General features: G+C 47.5%; 1 protein-coding gene across 1 annotated transcript; it reads left to right on the top strand.

Moving 5' to 3' along the window:
- The first annotated feature begins 5,913 nt into the window (after positions 1 to 5,913).
- Ccdc105 (coiled-coil domain containing 105) lies at positions 5,914 to 11,932 on the top strand. Its single transcript, XM_021205833.1, has 7 exons — positions 5,914 to 6,576; positions 8,039 to 8,143; positions 9,491 to 9,689; positions 10,001 to 10,167; positions 10,275 to 10,370; positions 10,467 to 10,580; positions 11,558 to 11,932. The coding sequence occupies exons 1-7, from the start codon at positions 6,007 to 6,009 to the stop codon at positions 11,804 to 11,806; spliced, it is 1,500 nt and encodes a 499-aa protein (XP_021061492.1). The 5' UTR covers positions 5,914 to 6,006; the 3' UTR covers positions 11,807 to 11,932.
- Positions 11,933 to 13,953: the final 2,021 nt, after the last annotated feature.

The raw sequence follows: 13,953 nt of genomic DNA, 5'->3' as shown, positions 1-13,953 counted from the left end.
CTTCTTCTTCTCCTTCTCCTTCTCCTTCTCCTTCTCCTTCTTCTTCTTCTTCTTCTTCTTTCTTCTTCTTCTTCTTCTCTGCCTCCTACTCCTCTTCCTTCTCCTCCTCCTCTTCCTCCTCCTCCTCCTTCTTCTTCCCCCTTTTTTCTTCTCTCTGCACATGTACTTTCTCTCTTTCTATTCTCCCTCCTCTGTCCCCCTTTCCCATGGTGACTTCTCTGGCCTCCTTCCTTGGAGCCAGTGAACTCACCTACCTGAGAGCAGCTTCCCAATAAACCTGTATATATATATATATATATATATATATATATATATATATATATACATACATACATACATACATACATATATTAACCTGGCTTGAATTGGCTCATTTCACCAGCGGAAGAATAACCTCTCATCAGACAGCAGTCAATAAAGATACTCATAACTGGTGGATGTGCTGAGATGAAGACTTAGATTGTTGAGTGCTCAGCCTGAAATAGGACTTAACCCCCAGCCCAAGACTCACGAAACATCCCAGAGGAGAGAACAAGAGGACACTGGGAACTTAAGGGCCAGAGGATGTAGAGGAGACTGTGAAATGCTGTCTTCCCAACATGATGTGACCACTGCAGTCATGCACTCGCTGAAGCTGTGGTCACCTGAACAAGATCAGGCCAACAAGAAGAGTTATTCCAGCAGGCAGCACTAGCTGGGCTCAGTGGGTTACAGAAGAAGAAGCAGCAGAGGAAATAATGAAGCACATACAGGAAGTTATTAAGTATGAAGTTACGAAGTACAGGAAGGTTAATAAGAGGGTAAACGTGATCGAAGTTCATCGTCTATATTTATGAAGATATCACAATAATAAATAATAAAACCATTATTTTATGCTATTGACAGATACTAGTGAAAGTAACATTTTTCTAAGGACAAGAAAGCATATCAGTATGTGTGCCCTCCCCCAGCCTTGAGCAGGCTGGCTCAGACCTTGCTTGCCACAGTTGCAAGCTCACCTAGGGTGGAGTCTTCCGACCTAGGTAAAGTCTTTCATCTGCCACATCTGCAGCTTCCTGCAAGAAGCTACCTGCTGAGCAGCTGAGCTTATTTTCCTGACAGATCCTGACAAAGCAACCAAGAGAACCTGGCACAGTGGAAGATGAGTCCCCTGTAGCACCCCCTCGCCCTTTATAAGCTCAGACTCATAAGTAAACATTGAGCCTTGATCAGAGAACATTGGCTTGGCTTGTTATTTGTCTCACCGCCTTTCCCACCCAACCCCAACTTTCCTTTCAGGAACCCAGTACCCCGTGGCCGCTGGCGGTTTCAAGTATGAGACAGAATGTACCCATGTCTACCATTGTAATGAGCTGCAACAGCTGTGTGAAAGACAACATCCTCACGCGTAGGACTGACCCAGCAGAGCTGTCGGTATCTGTAATAGTTTTATGTCATCTTCATGCAGGCTCTCTAGAGTCATCTGAGGGGAGATAACAGCTGAGAAAACTCCCCCATAAGATCTGGCTGTAGGTCATTTTTTAAATTAATGATTGCTGGAGAGTCCCACCCATTGTGGGTGGTGTCATCCTTGGGCTGGTGGTACTGGGTTCAGTAAGGAAGCACTGTTGAGCAAGGCATGAAGAAAAAGCCAGTGAGCAACCTTCATGGCCTCTACACCATCTCCTGCTTCCAGGTTCCTGCCCTGCCTTGGCTTCCCTCTGTGGACTATGATTCAGGATACATAAGCCAAATAAACCCTTCCCTCCACAAGTGGCTGTCTATTAAGGTGTTTTACCTTAGCTAAGACAGTGTCTCTCAGGTAGATTGATATTTGGACACAATTCTGGTCTACATTCAGCAGGCAGCAATCTGCCTTCTGAATTCCTCTGGTCAACAAAGAAGAATCAGGACTCAAAAGGTTGCTCTGTGAATAAAGCACTTACTAAAAAGCTTGACAGCCTGAATTTGATCCCTGAGACCCACATCTCCCACAAGGTGTTCTCTGAGCTCCACACCATAAGGCTTTTTAGTGTGTGTGTGTGTGTGTGTATGTGTGTGTGTAGATAGATAGGTAACAGGGTCTGTGTACATGTATGTGCAGGAGCACTTAGAGGCCAGAAGAGAGTGTTGGACTCCCTAGATCTGGAGTTGCAGACAGTTGTGAGCTACCAGATTCACAACTCAGTTCCTCTAAAAAAGCTCTTAACCACTGAGTCATCTCTTCAGCTACTAATTTAAAAAAAAAATCAAAGAAAGAGTAATTTTTAAAAAATCAAAGAAAGATAAATTTTTTCATGAGCTCAGCTTCCCTGTCATGTCTGGAAGGCACTATTTATTATAAACACATGTACGTACAAGCAACACTAAATGGATTGAGGAGAGAGAGAGAGAGAGAGAGAGAGAGAGAGAGAGAGAGAGAGAGAGAGAGAGAGAGAGAGAGAGAGAGAGAGAGAGAGAGAGAGAGAGAGAGAGAGAGAGAGAAATTTAAGAAGTCATGAATTTGAGAGGGAGTGTGGGAGGAGGATAGGGAGGGTTGGAAATCATGTAAATACAGCATTCATGTATCAAATTCTCAAAAACTAAAATATGAAAATTAAAAAGAAGCGAGAGAGTAAGCCATGGAAGAAGCAAAGGATAGCTGCTGCGTCCAGAATGAGCTGCCTCTCCTGAAACCCTCTCAGCAGCTCCTGCTTTTGGAAGAACTTATTCATATGTACATTCAGTGAAAAAAATATATCAGTTTAAGGAGCTGGGAAGACAGCCAAGTGGCCAAGCATGCAAACTCACTTCTCTTGCTGAGTTCTCACAGTGCTCTCTTCTGGCCTCTGCAGGCACTGCATGCACATGCCCAAATTCATGCACATAATTAAAAATGAATTAACTCGTCAAGATCACACGAGATCACACATTTATCCCTCCCAAGGACAATGCCCAAGTGCCCTTACTACATCTGACTAGAATCCACTTCTTGAAGTGTTTTCTACTGCCACACTAAAGACTAAGCTTCTAACATAAGGGACATACTGCAGCCAATCTAGCAAATACTAAAACTCAGGTAAATTTTAAAATATTCAGGGAAAGAGAGCCAGTCAAACAACACAGGCCCTGGGGCAAAACTACCTAACACATCGAAGAAATCCGAATGTGAGGAGGAGGCTGAAGTTCTGTGATTGGAGCTGAAGTTAGAGGTAAAAGGCGAGTTAGTTCACATAGAAGCAGGTTTGAGGGGTTTTTTTTGTTTTGTTTTTTGTTTTTTGTTTGGTTGTGTTTATTACTGATTTGCATGTGTTTTTTCTTTAATGTGTCTGGTTCGATTTTTGGTTTTGGTTTTGTGTTTGAGTGTTTTATTTGGCCATGGTGGCAGCTTAGGCTTTAGGGGTTTGGTTTGGTTGGGTTTTTTTAATTCTCTACATTCCAATATCACGCCCCATCTTCTCCCAGTCTCCCACAAAGCTCCTCCCCCAATCCCCTCCCCTTCTCTAAGAAGAGAGAGTGGTCCCCTGGGTATCACAACCCCCTACCTCCCACTTACCCCTCCCACCCATTCACTCCCCACCCTACTCCCTACCTCCTCCCACCTACCCATCCACCACAGCACATCAGTCACTGCAGGACTAGGCATGTTCTCTCTCTGAGGCCAGACAAGGCGGCCCAGGTAGGGGAACAGGATTCACAGGCAGACAACCAATACAGGAACAGTCCCTGCTCCAATTTTGGGGGGACCTGTATGAAGACCAAGCTGTACATTGGCTACATATGTGTGGGAGGTGTAGTACGAGTCCATGCTTGCTCTTTGGTTGGTGGTTCAGTCTCTGGAAGCCCCTAAGGGTCCAGGTTAGTTGACTCTGTTGGTCTTCCTCTGGAGTTCCTGTCCTCTTCAGGTCCCTCAATCTATCCCCCAACTCTTTCACAAGACTCCCTGAACTCCATCTAGTGTTTGGCTATGGGTCTCTGCATCGGTTTCCATTGGCTGCTGGGTGGAGTCTCTTAGAGGACAGTTATGTGAGGCTCCTGTCTGCAAGCATAACAAAGCATCATAAATAGTGTCAGGGATTGATGCTTGCCCATGGGGTGGGTCTCAATTTGGGCCAGTCATTGGTTGGCCACTCCCTCTCTCTCTGCTCTGTCTTTGCCCCTGTGCATTTTGTAAGCAGGACACATTTTAGGTTGAAAGTTTTGTGAATGGATTGTTGTCCTTATCCCTCCACTGTGAGTCCTGCCTGACTACAGGAAGTGGCCATTTCCAGATCAATATCCCCCACTGATGGGAGTTCCAACTAGAGTCAACACTGTAGCCACCGTGGCTTCTCCCCCAGTCCCAGGCCTCTGGAAAGTCCTAGAGATGCCCCTCAACCACCCACAGATGATTTCTGTTCTCTCTCCCCTGCTCTCCATACACCTGATCTCCATCACTCCCCTCCTCCACTCCCCTTCACCCAGTTCCCTCCCTCCATCCACTTCTGATATCTATTTTATTTCCTCTTCTGAAAAAGACTCAAGGCTTTGGTTGTTTTTCTTTGAGTCTTTGGTTGTTGATTTTTGTTGTCTAAAGCATTGGCTTGGGCATTTTTCTTTTTTTATTTTGTGACTGTCATCTAAGAGACCATCTTTTTAGTTTTGATAGCTTGCACCAAAAAACCCTGTGCAAAAGGAGAGTAAAGCTCACTGTGGTCATAGTGGAGAAAGACACCTTTAAGATATTCAAGCTGGGTTCTGAAGATCAAAATGAAGTAAACCACGAAGTCAGCAAAGGGGAATTCTATGAGAAGGAAAATGTTCTCAATTTTGAGGTGAGAAAGAACTTAGACTGTCCTAAGAGCTGGAGAGTATTCCATATTTTAATCTTTTTTTTTTATTCTTTAAGTGGAATTGCATTGTTTTGGTTTGTTTGTTTAAGGTGCATAAAACCTCAGGTGTCTGTCTTCAGCTAGCTCTTCCACCATTTTTGAGACAGGATCTCTCACTCCCCAGGAGCTGGCCAGGTCAGCTAGTGGCCGGCCAGCCCCAGACATCCTCATTTTAGCATACCCAGTGCTGAGATTACAATCTCACCACCCGGTCAGCCTGGCATGTTTACATGTAGGTTCTGAAAATCAAATTCAGATGTTGTGTTGCAAGGTAAGCATTTTACCAGCTGAGCCATCCCCCAGTCTCTTTATTCATTTATTTATTTTTATTTAATAATATTATTAAATTATTGTATGGGGGGGGATCTGTTCACATGAATGCAGTGCCTACAGAGGTTCGAGGTGTCAGACTCCCCTAGGTGTCAGTCAGTTGTAAACCATCTGATGTGGGTGATAAGAATTGAACTCAAGTCCTCAGAAGAGCAGTATGTGCTCTTAACATTACTGTGCCATCTCTCCAGCCCAGGAATTATATTCTTAATTCAGGTTGGTTTTGTTGTTGTTGGCTTGTTGGGTTTTTTCTGGTTTTGTTGTTGTTGTTTGTTTGTTTTTTGGATTGTTTTCTTTTGTTTTGTTGACCGTTCATTTCAGGAGTATAAAAACATAATTGGGAGCCAACAAGATGGCTCAGTATGATCCCTGGACCCCTCATGATGAACTAATTACTGCACAATGCCTTCTCACCAAAACACACACCCTGTGGTGGTATACACACACACACAAAATATATGTATATGGTATTCATGTATACTTCAAGACTACTAATATTAGTACTAGTTCATGAATTCCTTAGGATTTTCCAAATGCAAGGCTGTGTTATCTACTAGTAGATATAGGTTAGTTGACACATTTCCAAAATCAAGAGAAACAATGAGAGAGGAATTCCATAAAAGCGGCTCCCTCAAGGAATCCGGTCTGAATTTCCATGTCTAGCTCTCCATTTTGCCGTTCCCATCCCCCGCCCCTGGAACGCAGTCTCCGTGGTTGTCCTGGTTGCCACGGTGAGGGGAGCTCTGGGAGCACGCATTCTAGCCACCAGTAAAGAGTGGTGTGTTGTTAGGGGTGGGTGGACCCCTGTCCATTCTCCGAGGAGATCGCGGGCACTAAGTAAGGAACCATGCCTGTGTTGCTCCCTTCCACCGACCGGGGCCAGGACTCGCGCGTTGGAGCTCCAGAATGGCGCCAGGCAGCCAAGGCCACGTCTCGCAAGGCACACCTTCTGACCGATCGCTGTGGACAGGAGGCGGTGACCATGTGGCAGCCCAAGGACAGTGTACTGGACCCAAACGTGGCGCACCACCTGGGCCGCGCCGCCTACATAGAACCCTGGCGCTTTCGGGTAGAGATGCTCAAAGGGGGCGGCACCCTGGAAAAGCCACCGCCCGGAGAAGGCGTCACCCTATGGAAAGGGAAGATGAAGCCCCCGGCCTGGTACGCGCGCCTACCGCTGCCTATGCACCGCGACGCGCGTGCCCAGCAAACCGCCGAGGTGGTGCACGCGCACGCACGCGGGGCGCGCCTCACCGCCGCCCGCCTGGGCCGCGCGCAGCACCAGATCAATGGGCAGCTGCGGCTGCTGCTGCGCCAGCGCGAGGCCACTGACCGCAGGCTCAGCGAGGTGCGCAAGGGCCTGCTCATCAATCAGCAGAGCGTCAAGTTGCGGGGCTATCGACCCAAGTCTGAGAAGGTGCGACCATCCCCGCCACCACACCAGAGACAGAGGTTGATGTTTCCTTGTGCAGACAGACAACACGCCCTATTCTCCATGTCCAGCAAGGACACCCGCAAAATAGGGTGACTACACCTCCAAGTTCCAAAGCCTGAGTTTCCCAAAAATTGTTACTGAAATTGAGGTCACAATCTGTGCCTCCAAGAAACCAGGTTCGGCCACCCGTCCTCTATACACCAAGTAGAACAGAAAAATTAATAGTAAAAAGCAGAAAGGGTATTTAACCAATGAGAGCACATCGCGAAGAAAGGCAAAGATATCCCTCCAATGACACTCTGCTGTCCATTTTCGTTGTTCTGTGAGATTAAAGTTTTAAGAGGGAGCCATACTACCCACATCTAAGTCGTTGGAGTAAAGGCGTGGTCCTGCCCATCGCTGACCTTTTGTCTAGGCTCAGTCTCTTTCGACCAAGGTGGTCTGGTTAGCTGTCAGTACTATGTGAAATCTGGGATGAAAGTTTCTCCTCCAGCTGGCTCCAGGCCTTTTCCTTCCCCCAGCAGGAGATATCTGGGATGAATTCCAGTTTCTTGGGGTCTGTTAACAGTCAGACTGAAGGACTTAAGTGTCTCTTTAGAATAACTTCGATCCTGTCAGGGTACTTTCAAAAGAACACCCCAGCTGCCTTTCCCCAACAGAAAAACTGTTTCAAATCTAGGCTATGAGGGTAGACCCCTCTCCCCACCCCACCTCCCCCATCCCCACCTGCAGCCCCAAGTCACACTGCATAAAAAAAAAAAAAAAATCTTCCCAAAGAGGGAAATTCGCATTCCCAAGTTTGCATATCATATCACCTTTACCCCTGCTCCAAGAAGTTCACCGGACCCACAGATTCTGCCTTGGCCAAGAGGCCACGATGCCCCAATTTCAAGGGAGAAACACCCTCAGACCTGGTTAAGGAAGGCACTTGATGATTCCTCCGGTCTCAAACCAGAAGAATCCATACAAAACAAAAGATAAAAGCCATTCCTGAGCTGCAGAGATGCCTCAGTGAGTAAGAACCCTTGCTGTGTGTATGTGAGGACTTTGATTAGAAGAAGCCTCTGCATCCACAAAAATGCCAGAAGCTGTGCCTTTGCCTGAGAGGCCTTTAGCCCCAGCACTAAGGACTGGAAACAGGTGGTATCCCTGGAGATCACTGGGCAAGGCAGCTTGCCCAAACAGCAAACTTTAAAATATCAGCAAACAGCTCCCTCAGCGAGTCATAGGCACACCTCCTGGAAAGATCAATTCTTCTCAGAGAGACACCTCCACTCTCCCACACATTCACCCCACCCCACCCATGCCTCCCCCAAAGGAACAAAACTTCTCCAGCTGCACACTCCACAGTTCACAAGGATGTGGGAGTCCTCTCTACTCAAAAGGATGAAATCTCCCTCCGGCCTTCTCCTGAGAGTAATTCTCCTTTTTTTTTTTTTCCCAGATCCCAGACAAGGCTGACAACTTGCTTGTCTGGGAGAAACAGGAACTGAAGTCCATGAAGAGAAAAATGGAGAAAGACATGGAAATATCAGAGGACTTGCTCAAGGTTAGGGGGTACCTGGAGAGGGACCCCTGGATGCCTAATACACAAATGGCTCTGATCTAAGCAGGGAAGGGAATGAACAAACTACATTGTGTGCAGTTCTGAAAAATGTCATAATAAAACTCACTGTGTAAAATTACTAGATACTAATAAAAACATTTTTTTTAAGTAAATAAATAGCCCTATTCTCTTGATAACTGGTAGTCAAACCCGACTGTAGATTTCTCTTGGTGGAAATTGGATCTGACAATTTTGTCCCTGTTAGGCAAGCACCAAATCCCCACTCAGCACAATCTCTGGCACACAGTAGGGACTTGACAAGTATTAGGATTCATTTAGGGAAGACATTTTTCGAAGTACCATGGATTGAACACAATGAGTTATGTCACAGAATCACTTTTTATTATTTTTAATTATGTGCATATTGGAAGGGTGTGCAGGTGCTCCTAAGAAACCAGTAGTGTCAATCTTCACGGAGCTGGAATGATTGACAGTTGTGAGTTTCCCAATGTAGATTCTCTCACTATTTGCGGGTACTCAGTATCACACTCATGTCATCAGGATTGTCTTCACCTGCTAACCTGTTTTACCAGTCCTCAGTGGGCTTGTTCTTTTCTTTTCTTAAAGATTTATTTATTATTATATCTAAGTACACTGAAGCTGTCTTCAGGTGCACCAGAAGAGGGTGACAGATCTTATTACAGATGGTTGTGAGCCAGCATGTGGTTGCTGGGATTTGAACTCAGGACCTTCGGAAGAGCAGTCAGTGCTCTTAACCACTGAGCCATCTCTCCAGCCCTGTGGACTTTTTCTTAATGTCAAATAACAAATGTCTTTAGCCTTGTGTTCTGTTTGCCCTGTTATAACTACTCAAGGAGGCCAGAACAGTTTAAAGCCACCAGCCTGGGTGTACCCAGAAATAGGCTTACAACTGTGTCCTGATTAAAATAAACAAATAGCTGGGCAATGGTGGCGCACACCTTTAATCCCAGTACTCAGAAGGCAGAGTCTGGTTAGTATGAGTTCGAGGCCAGCCTAGTCTACAGAGAGTTCCAGGACAGCCACGGCTAGAGAGAAACTATGTCTCGGAAAAATAATAATAAATAAATAAAAATTAAAGCAGGCTACCAGCCTGTAGGCTGTAGTTTGCCAACCCCTTCAAAAAAAAAAAAAACATGCAAAACTATTATCTTGGTTCAGGGGACCAAGAGACAACAGGAAAATGTATGAGTGGGAGAATTGTTTGGTAGGATATACATATGACAAAAGACTTCTCTCCCTAAGAACTTTATGATGGGCTCAGCCCTGCCCCCTGCATCCAAGCTGACTTGTCATTTCTCTGGCCCTCAGGCTCTGGCCTCCTGCAGGGACACTCTGGACTTCTACTGTCAGGAAAGGTTGCAAGCTGTGGAACTCATGAACCAGCCACTGGACAAAGTTCTGGAGCAGGCTGGCCGCCACTCGTGGGTAGACATCACCCGACCCCCAACTCCTCGAACTCAGGGCTTGAAAACACCTCCTCCTGACCCCGTGGGCACATATACCCCAGGTAGGCACTACAGAAAGGTGTCTGCTAAAACTACAGCTCTCTTAGCTGTTACTAAAGTATACAGCCTTGCTTGGTCTCTTTCCCTGGGCACTTCCAACAGCACCCATTCATTCACAGGTTCTCCTTCAAAAGAAGCCGAGGCACAATTTAAATTATCCTCACTTACTAGCCATTCCTTGAGTTTCTCCCAGTCCTTCATCCATGGTCCTTCATCCCTGGTCCACCACCGTAGAGAGGGGGAGAACGGGAGGAGAAACAAAGGAAGACAAAGAGAGGCCTGTGGTCCTCATGTACATTCTGTGCTTTCACAGCGTGTGCTAAGGCCTTGTTTGAAGCCAAGCGCTTGTTGATGGAGTCCAAGGACATCTTAACAGAGATGTCAAAGAACGAGGTGGACATTCAAAATCAACAACAGGAGATAAGCGACCGTGTATGCTCCTCGCTGGCACAGAAGATGCGTGAGACCTTGGAGTTGAAGGTGCCCACCCTGTCTGGCTAGGCTCCGGAGGATGGTTACTGCTGGAGTGGTTGGGGAAGGAGGGGACAGTGGCCCAGAGGGAACCCCATGTGCTCCCCAATCTCCAGGAAAGAATGACCATGACTTTAGGGCTAATGAGGGGGACTATCCACCGGTGCATGAAATTCAATCAAGAGATGTATGTCACGCGGGGCATCATCAAGGTAAGGTTTGAGGGAGAGTAATATATGGGAAGGGGTAGGGGAGGGAGAGGTACCTGGTAGGCTCCACCTCACTGCTAACCCAACACACTTTGCCAGGGTCCTCTGTTGAAAAAAAACCTGGAAGCGCGAGAGAAACTGAACAGACCCTTGGTTCGCATGTATCAGAGACACGTGGGCACCCAGCTCCCGGAAGCTACTCGCCTTGCCCAGGTATCCCCCCTCCACTCCCCCCTAGGTGAGATTACATCCTGGTAAGCTGCCTTCCCCAAGCACACCAGATCAAGGGGAAACTGCTCACTGCGGAGGTCAGCCTCTGACGTCAGGCTTTTCAAGTCGCTGGGGCACACCATTCACGGTTTGCCACCCCACCCCCACCCCGCTCCCCCATGGCCCTGAAGCTCTTAACATAAATTGTTCAAATGTGTTCTACATTCTTGGTACGTGTTGCTGTAAGAACATCCCTCCCTCAGCTATCTCGCCATTTAGTGTTTGTGTTTGTGTTTTGTTTTGTTTTTCTCGCAAACCTGGCCCAGCTTCTTACCTAGAACCCCTGCACCAGAGATTTATCTTCTCAACTATGCTTTTTTGCATGGAGAGACTCTTTTCGGTGCTCACCTGGCTCATGTATAGAATCCTGCCCGTCTTCACGTCTACTCTACGCTCCTGCCTGTCCCAAAAAGCACCAGCTCAAGGCTCTGGGTTTGGCTTGCCAGTCCCCCAGCACTGCCCACTCTCTTCCCAGCATGACCCCTCCCCTTCCCAAAATCAAACAATTTTCCCCAGCCTACCTCTCCTCGGCTTGACCCCACTCTTCCCCAAAACCGCCCAACCCCTACCAATAGGGCCCCTCCCTTCTCCCCAGTACAGCTCCGCCCCACTGGAGAACAGCTCCACCTCTCCCAAACAACGGACTTCCCAGCTCTGCTTTGACCCTCCCCAGAAAGACTTTGCTAGCTCCACTACTTCCTAAAAGCCTCACCACTCCCCAGAACTCCCAGTCCCCTCCCAAGCGCTGCAACGCCCTTTCTACACCAGCCCAGATCCCTCACAGACAGGTTCTTTTAAAGCACAGTCCCTCCACTGCAACGATCTCCCTTGCCTCCTTTGCCAGGATATGCCCCTCCCAGCTCAACCTTCTCCAAAGCTCCGCCCTTCCCCATCAAAACCTCTGCTCCCTCCCTCTCCAGGGTACTGACCTGCTGACCCGCCACAACTTGCACATGGAAAAGAACTTAAAAGAGCTCCGTACAACACACGACAACCTCGCCTGGAGCCTCAACTGCAAAAAGATAGGGCATGATGTGGACTACGATGTGGTGCGTCTGCGCCTACGCCAGCGCCACCCGCACGTGTGCTATGAGCAGGCGCAGCGCCTGGTCAACGACTGGGACCCTCGAACACCAGCGTGCAGCCAAACCAATACCGCCTCCAAGTGACCCGCAGCTTGCCTTGGCCTTGGGGGGTTGGAGCGGATACCCCCAGATACATGGCCCTCCCTCTGACTAACCTTCCCTCCAAACGCCCTCTAGCAGAACTATAATTAAAATATATTCTCATTAATAGCCACCGACTGTATGTCAGTCACATCGCAAAACCTAGTGTCCCCTCGCAGTCAGATTGTTAGGATTTAAATCTTAGCAGCTGGTTTCAAGCTGTGTGGTCTTGGGCAAGTCACTGCCTTTCTCTGACTTCTCTCTCAAGCCTGTAAAATGAACATAACAGCACCTATGTTAAACGGTTGTGATAATGACAGGATGAGTATGTCAGTCGAAGGCCTGTAGCACAGTTACTGCCTATCATAACATGAGCAGTAACATAAGCTGTTATTATTAACAGCCCCATGTTACAGCTGAGGAAACTGAGGCACAGAGAAGTTAAGCCACTTACTCAAGCTTCATCCATGGCTACAGAGCCTGCCCTCTTAGCAGAGTGCTTCCAACCTCCACTTTTGTCCTCACCCCACAAAAAGTATCAGGCCCTGAACTAGGCAGGTTGCAGCAGTGGGCACAGCTGAAATGACCACTGCCCTTGTGAAGCTCCCTGCAGCCCATGTTCTTTTCGGAGAGACCCTTGAGTGGCCCTGCTCATATCCAGCTGTAGCCCAGTTCCCACTGTGTGCTCTGGAAACCTTGAACACCATCAAAGAACTCTACTATATGTTGTCCCCAGATCCCAGGGCCTGAGATACACAGACAAAGAGGGGAGGGTGAGTTTTGAGGTCTCACTTAGAATCTAAATCCATGGATTCAACCAGTGTCAACTTGAAAAAGAGTCTCGGGAACCCTGGGGCTCAGACTTCCACATCAGCACCTGTCAGGCTCTTCCTGAAACCAATCAAGAAGGAATACACTCAACCCAAGGGAATTGTTTGCTTGCCTGCCTGCCTTTTATTTATTTAATTATGCATACTTGTATTGGGAGGTCTGTGTGCAGTTGACCCCAGAGGCCAGAAGATGGCATCAGATCCCTAGAGCTGGAGTGATAGGGTGTTGTGAGCCACTCTTTGTTGATGCTGGGAGCTGAGCACTGAATTTCCACCCTCTGCCAAAAGCAGTACACACTCTTAACCACACAGTCACCTCTCCATGCCTCAATCCAAGGGAACTTAGTAAAGAAATGATGGTTGATCCTCAACAATCGGATTCCATATTTGTGCATGCCCTTCCTTGCTAAAAGAAATTTGGTAATCAATACTGATGTTTGTGAGCTCATTGGCAGACAGTCACCAAAGTTTCCAGCCATTCTGACTCCACAGGATCCTCTAGCAGAGACCAATCAGGAGAGGCCCTTCCTCCTTGCTGCAGCATCCTAAATGAGAACACGTGTCCTCCTGGCAGTTTATGGAGTGCCCCTGGTTTTGTACTTCTCATGCCTTTGGTTAATGGTTACATTGTGTCAGATGCCTTCCAGGGCTTAGAGTGCTGAAACACAGTCCAAGGTCTCTGACACAAAAACGTCATGATGTGTCTTAAAAAAAAAAAAATACTGCAAGGTGTGTTGTCACAGATCTGTCATCCAGCATTTGGGTCAGGACAGGAAGATCAAGAGTTCAAGAGTTCAGATTCATCCCCAGTTACACAGTAAGCCCAAGGTCAGCTAGGGCTATAAGAAACCTTCCCTTGAAAGAAAGGGGGGGGGGGCTGGGCTAATCAAAACATTTTTACCACCCCCTCTAAGGCCCAGAAAGCACCACAGAGGAGGGGATGGGAAGACTGTAAGAGCCAGAAGATAAGGTAAAGCGTTAAGCAATGCAGTCGTCAGGATAAGACAGCTGTAGTCATGAACTCATACCAGGTGAGGCAGCCTGCATCTGGACCCACGCAAGACGAAGCCTGTCAACAGTCAGATATGAATCAGGGAGGGACTCATGGCACCCTACTCCTCCCTGATGAATAGCAGCTACTGATAGATTCCAGGAGAAGGGGAGTCAATGGCAAATGGAGCGCCCATTGATCAACCCACCAGGCTCCAGTGGATAGATCTAATCCAGTGATCACACAGATGTCCCTGGTTAAACTCAGTGCGTAACAAAACAAAAAGACATCAATCCACAAAGGCAATTGATAGGGATGGGAGGGAGACG

The sequence above is a fragment of the Mus pahari genome, chromosome 9 (assembly GCF_900095145.1).
Source record: "Mus pahari chromosome 9, PAHARI_EIJ_v1.1, whole genome shotgun sequence".
Classification (NCBI taxonomy): domain Eukaryota; kingdom Metazoa; phylum Chordata; class Mammalia; order Rodentia; family Muridae; genus Mus; species Mus pahari.
The sequence above is the reverse complement of the archived record's forward strand: the minus strand, read 5'-3'. Positions and strand labels throughout refer to the sequence as shown.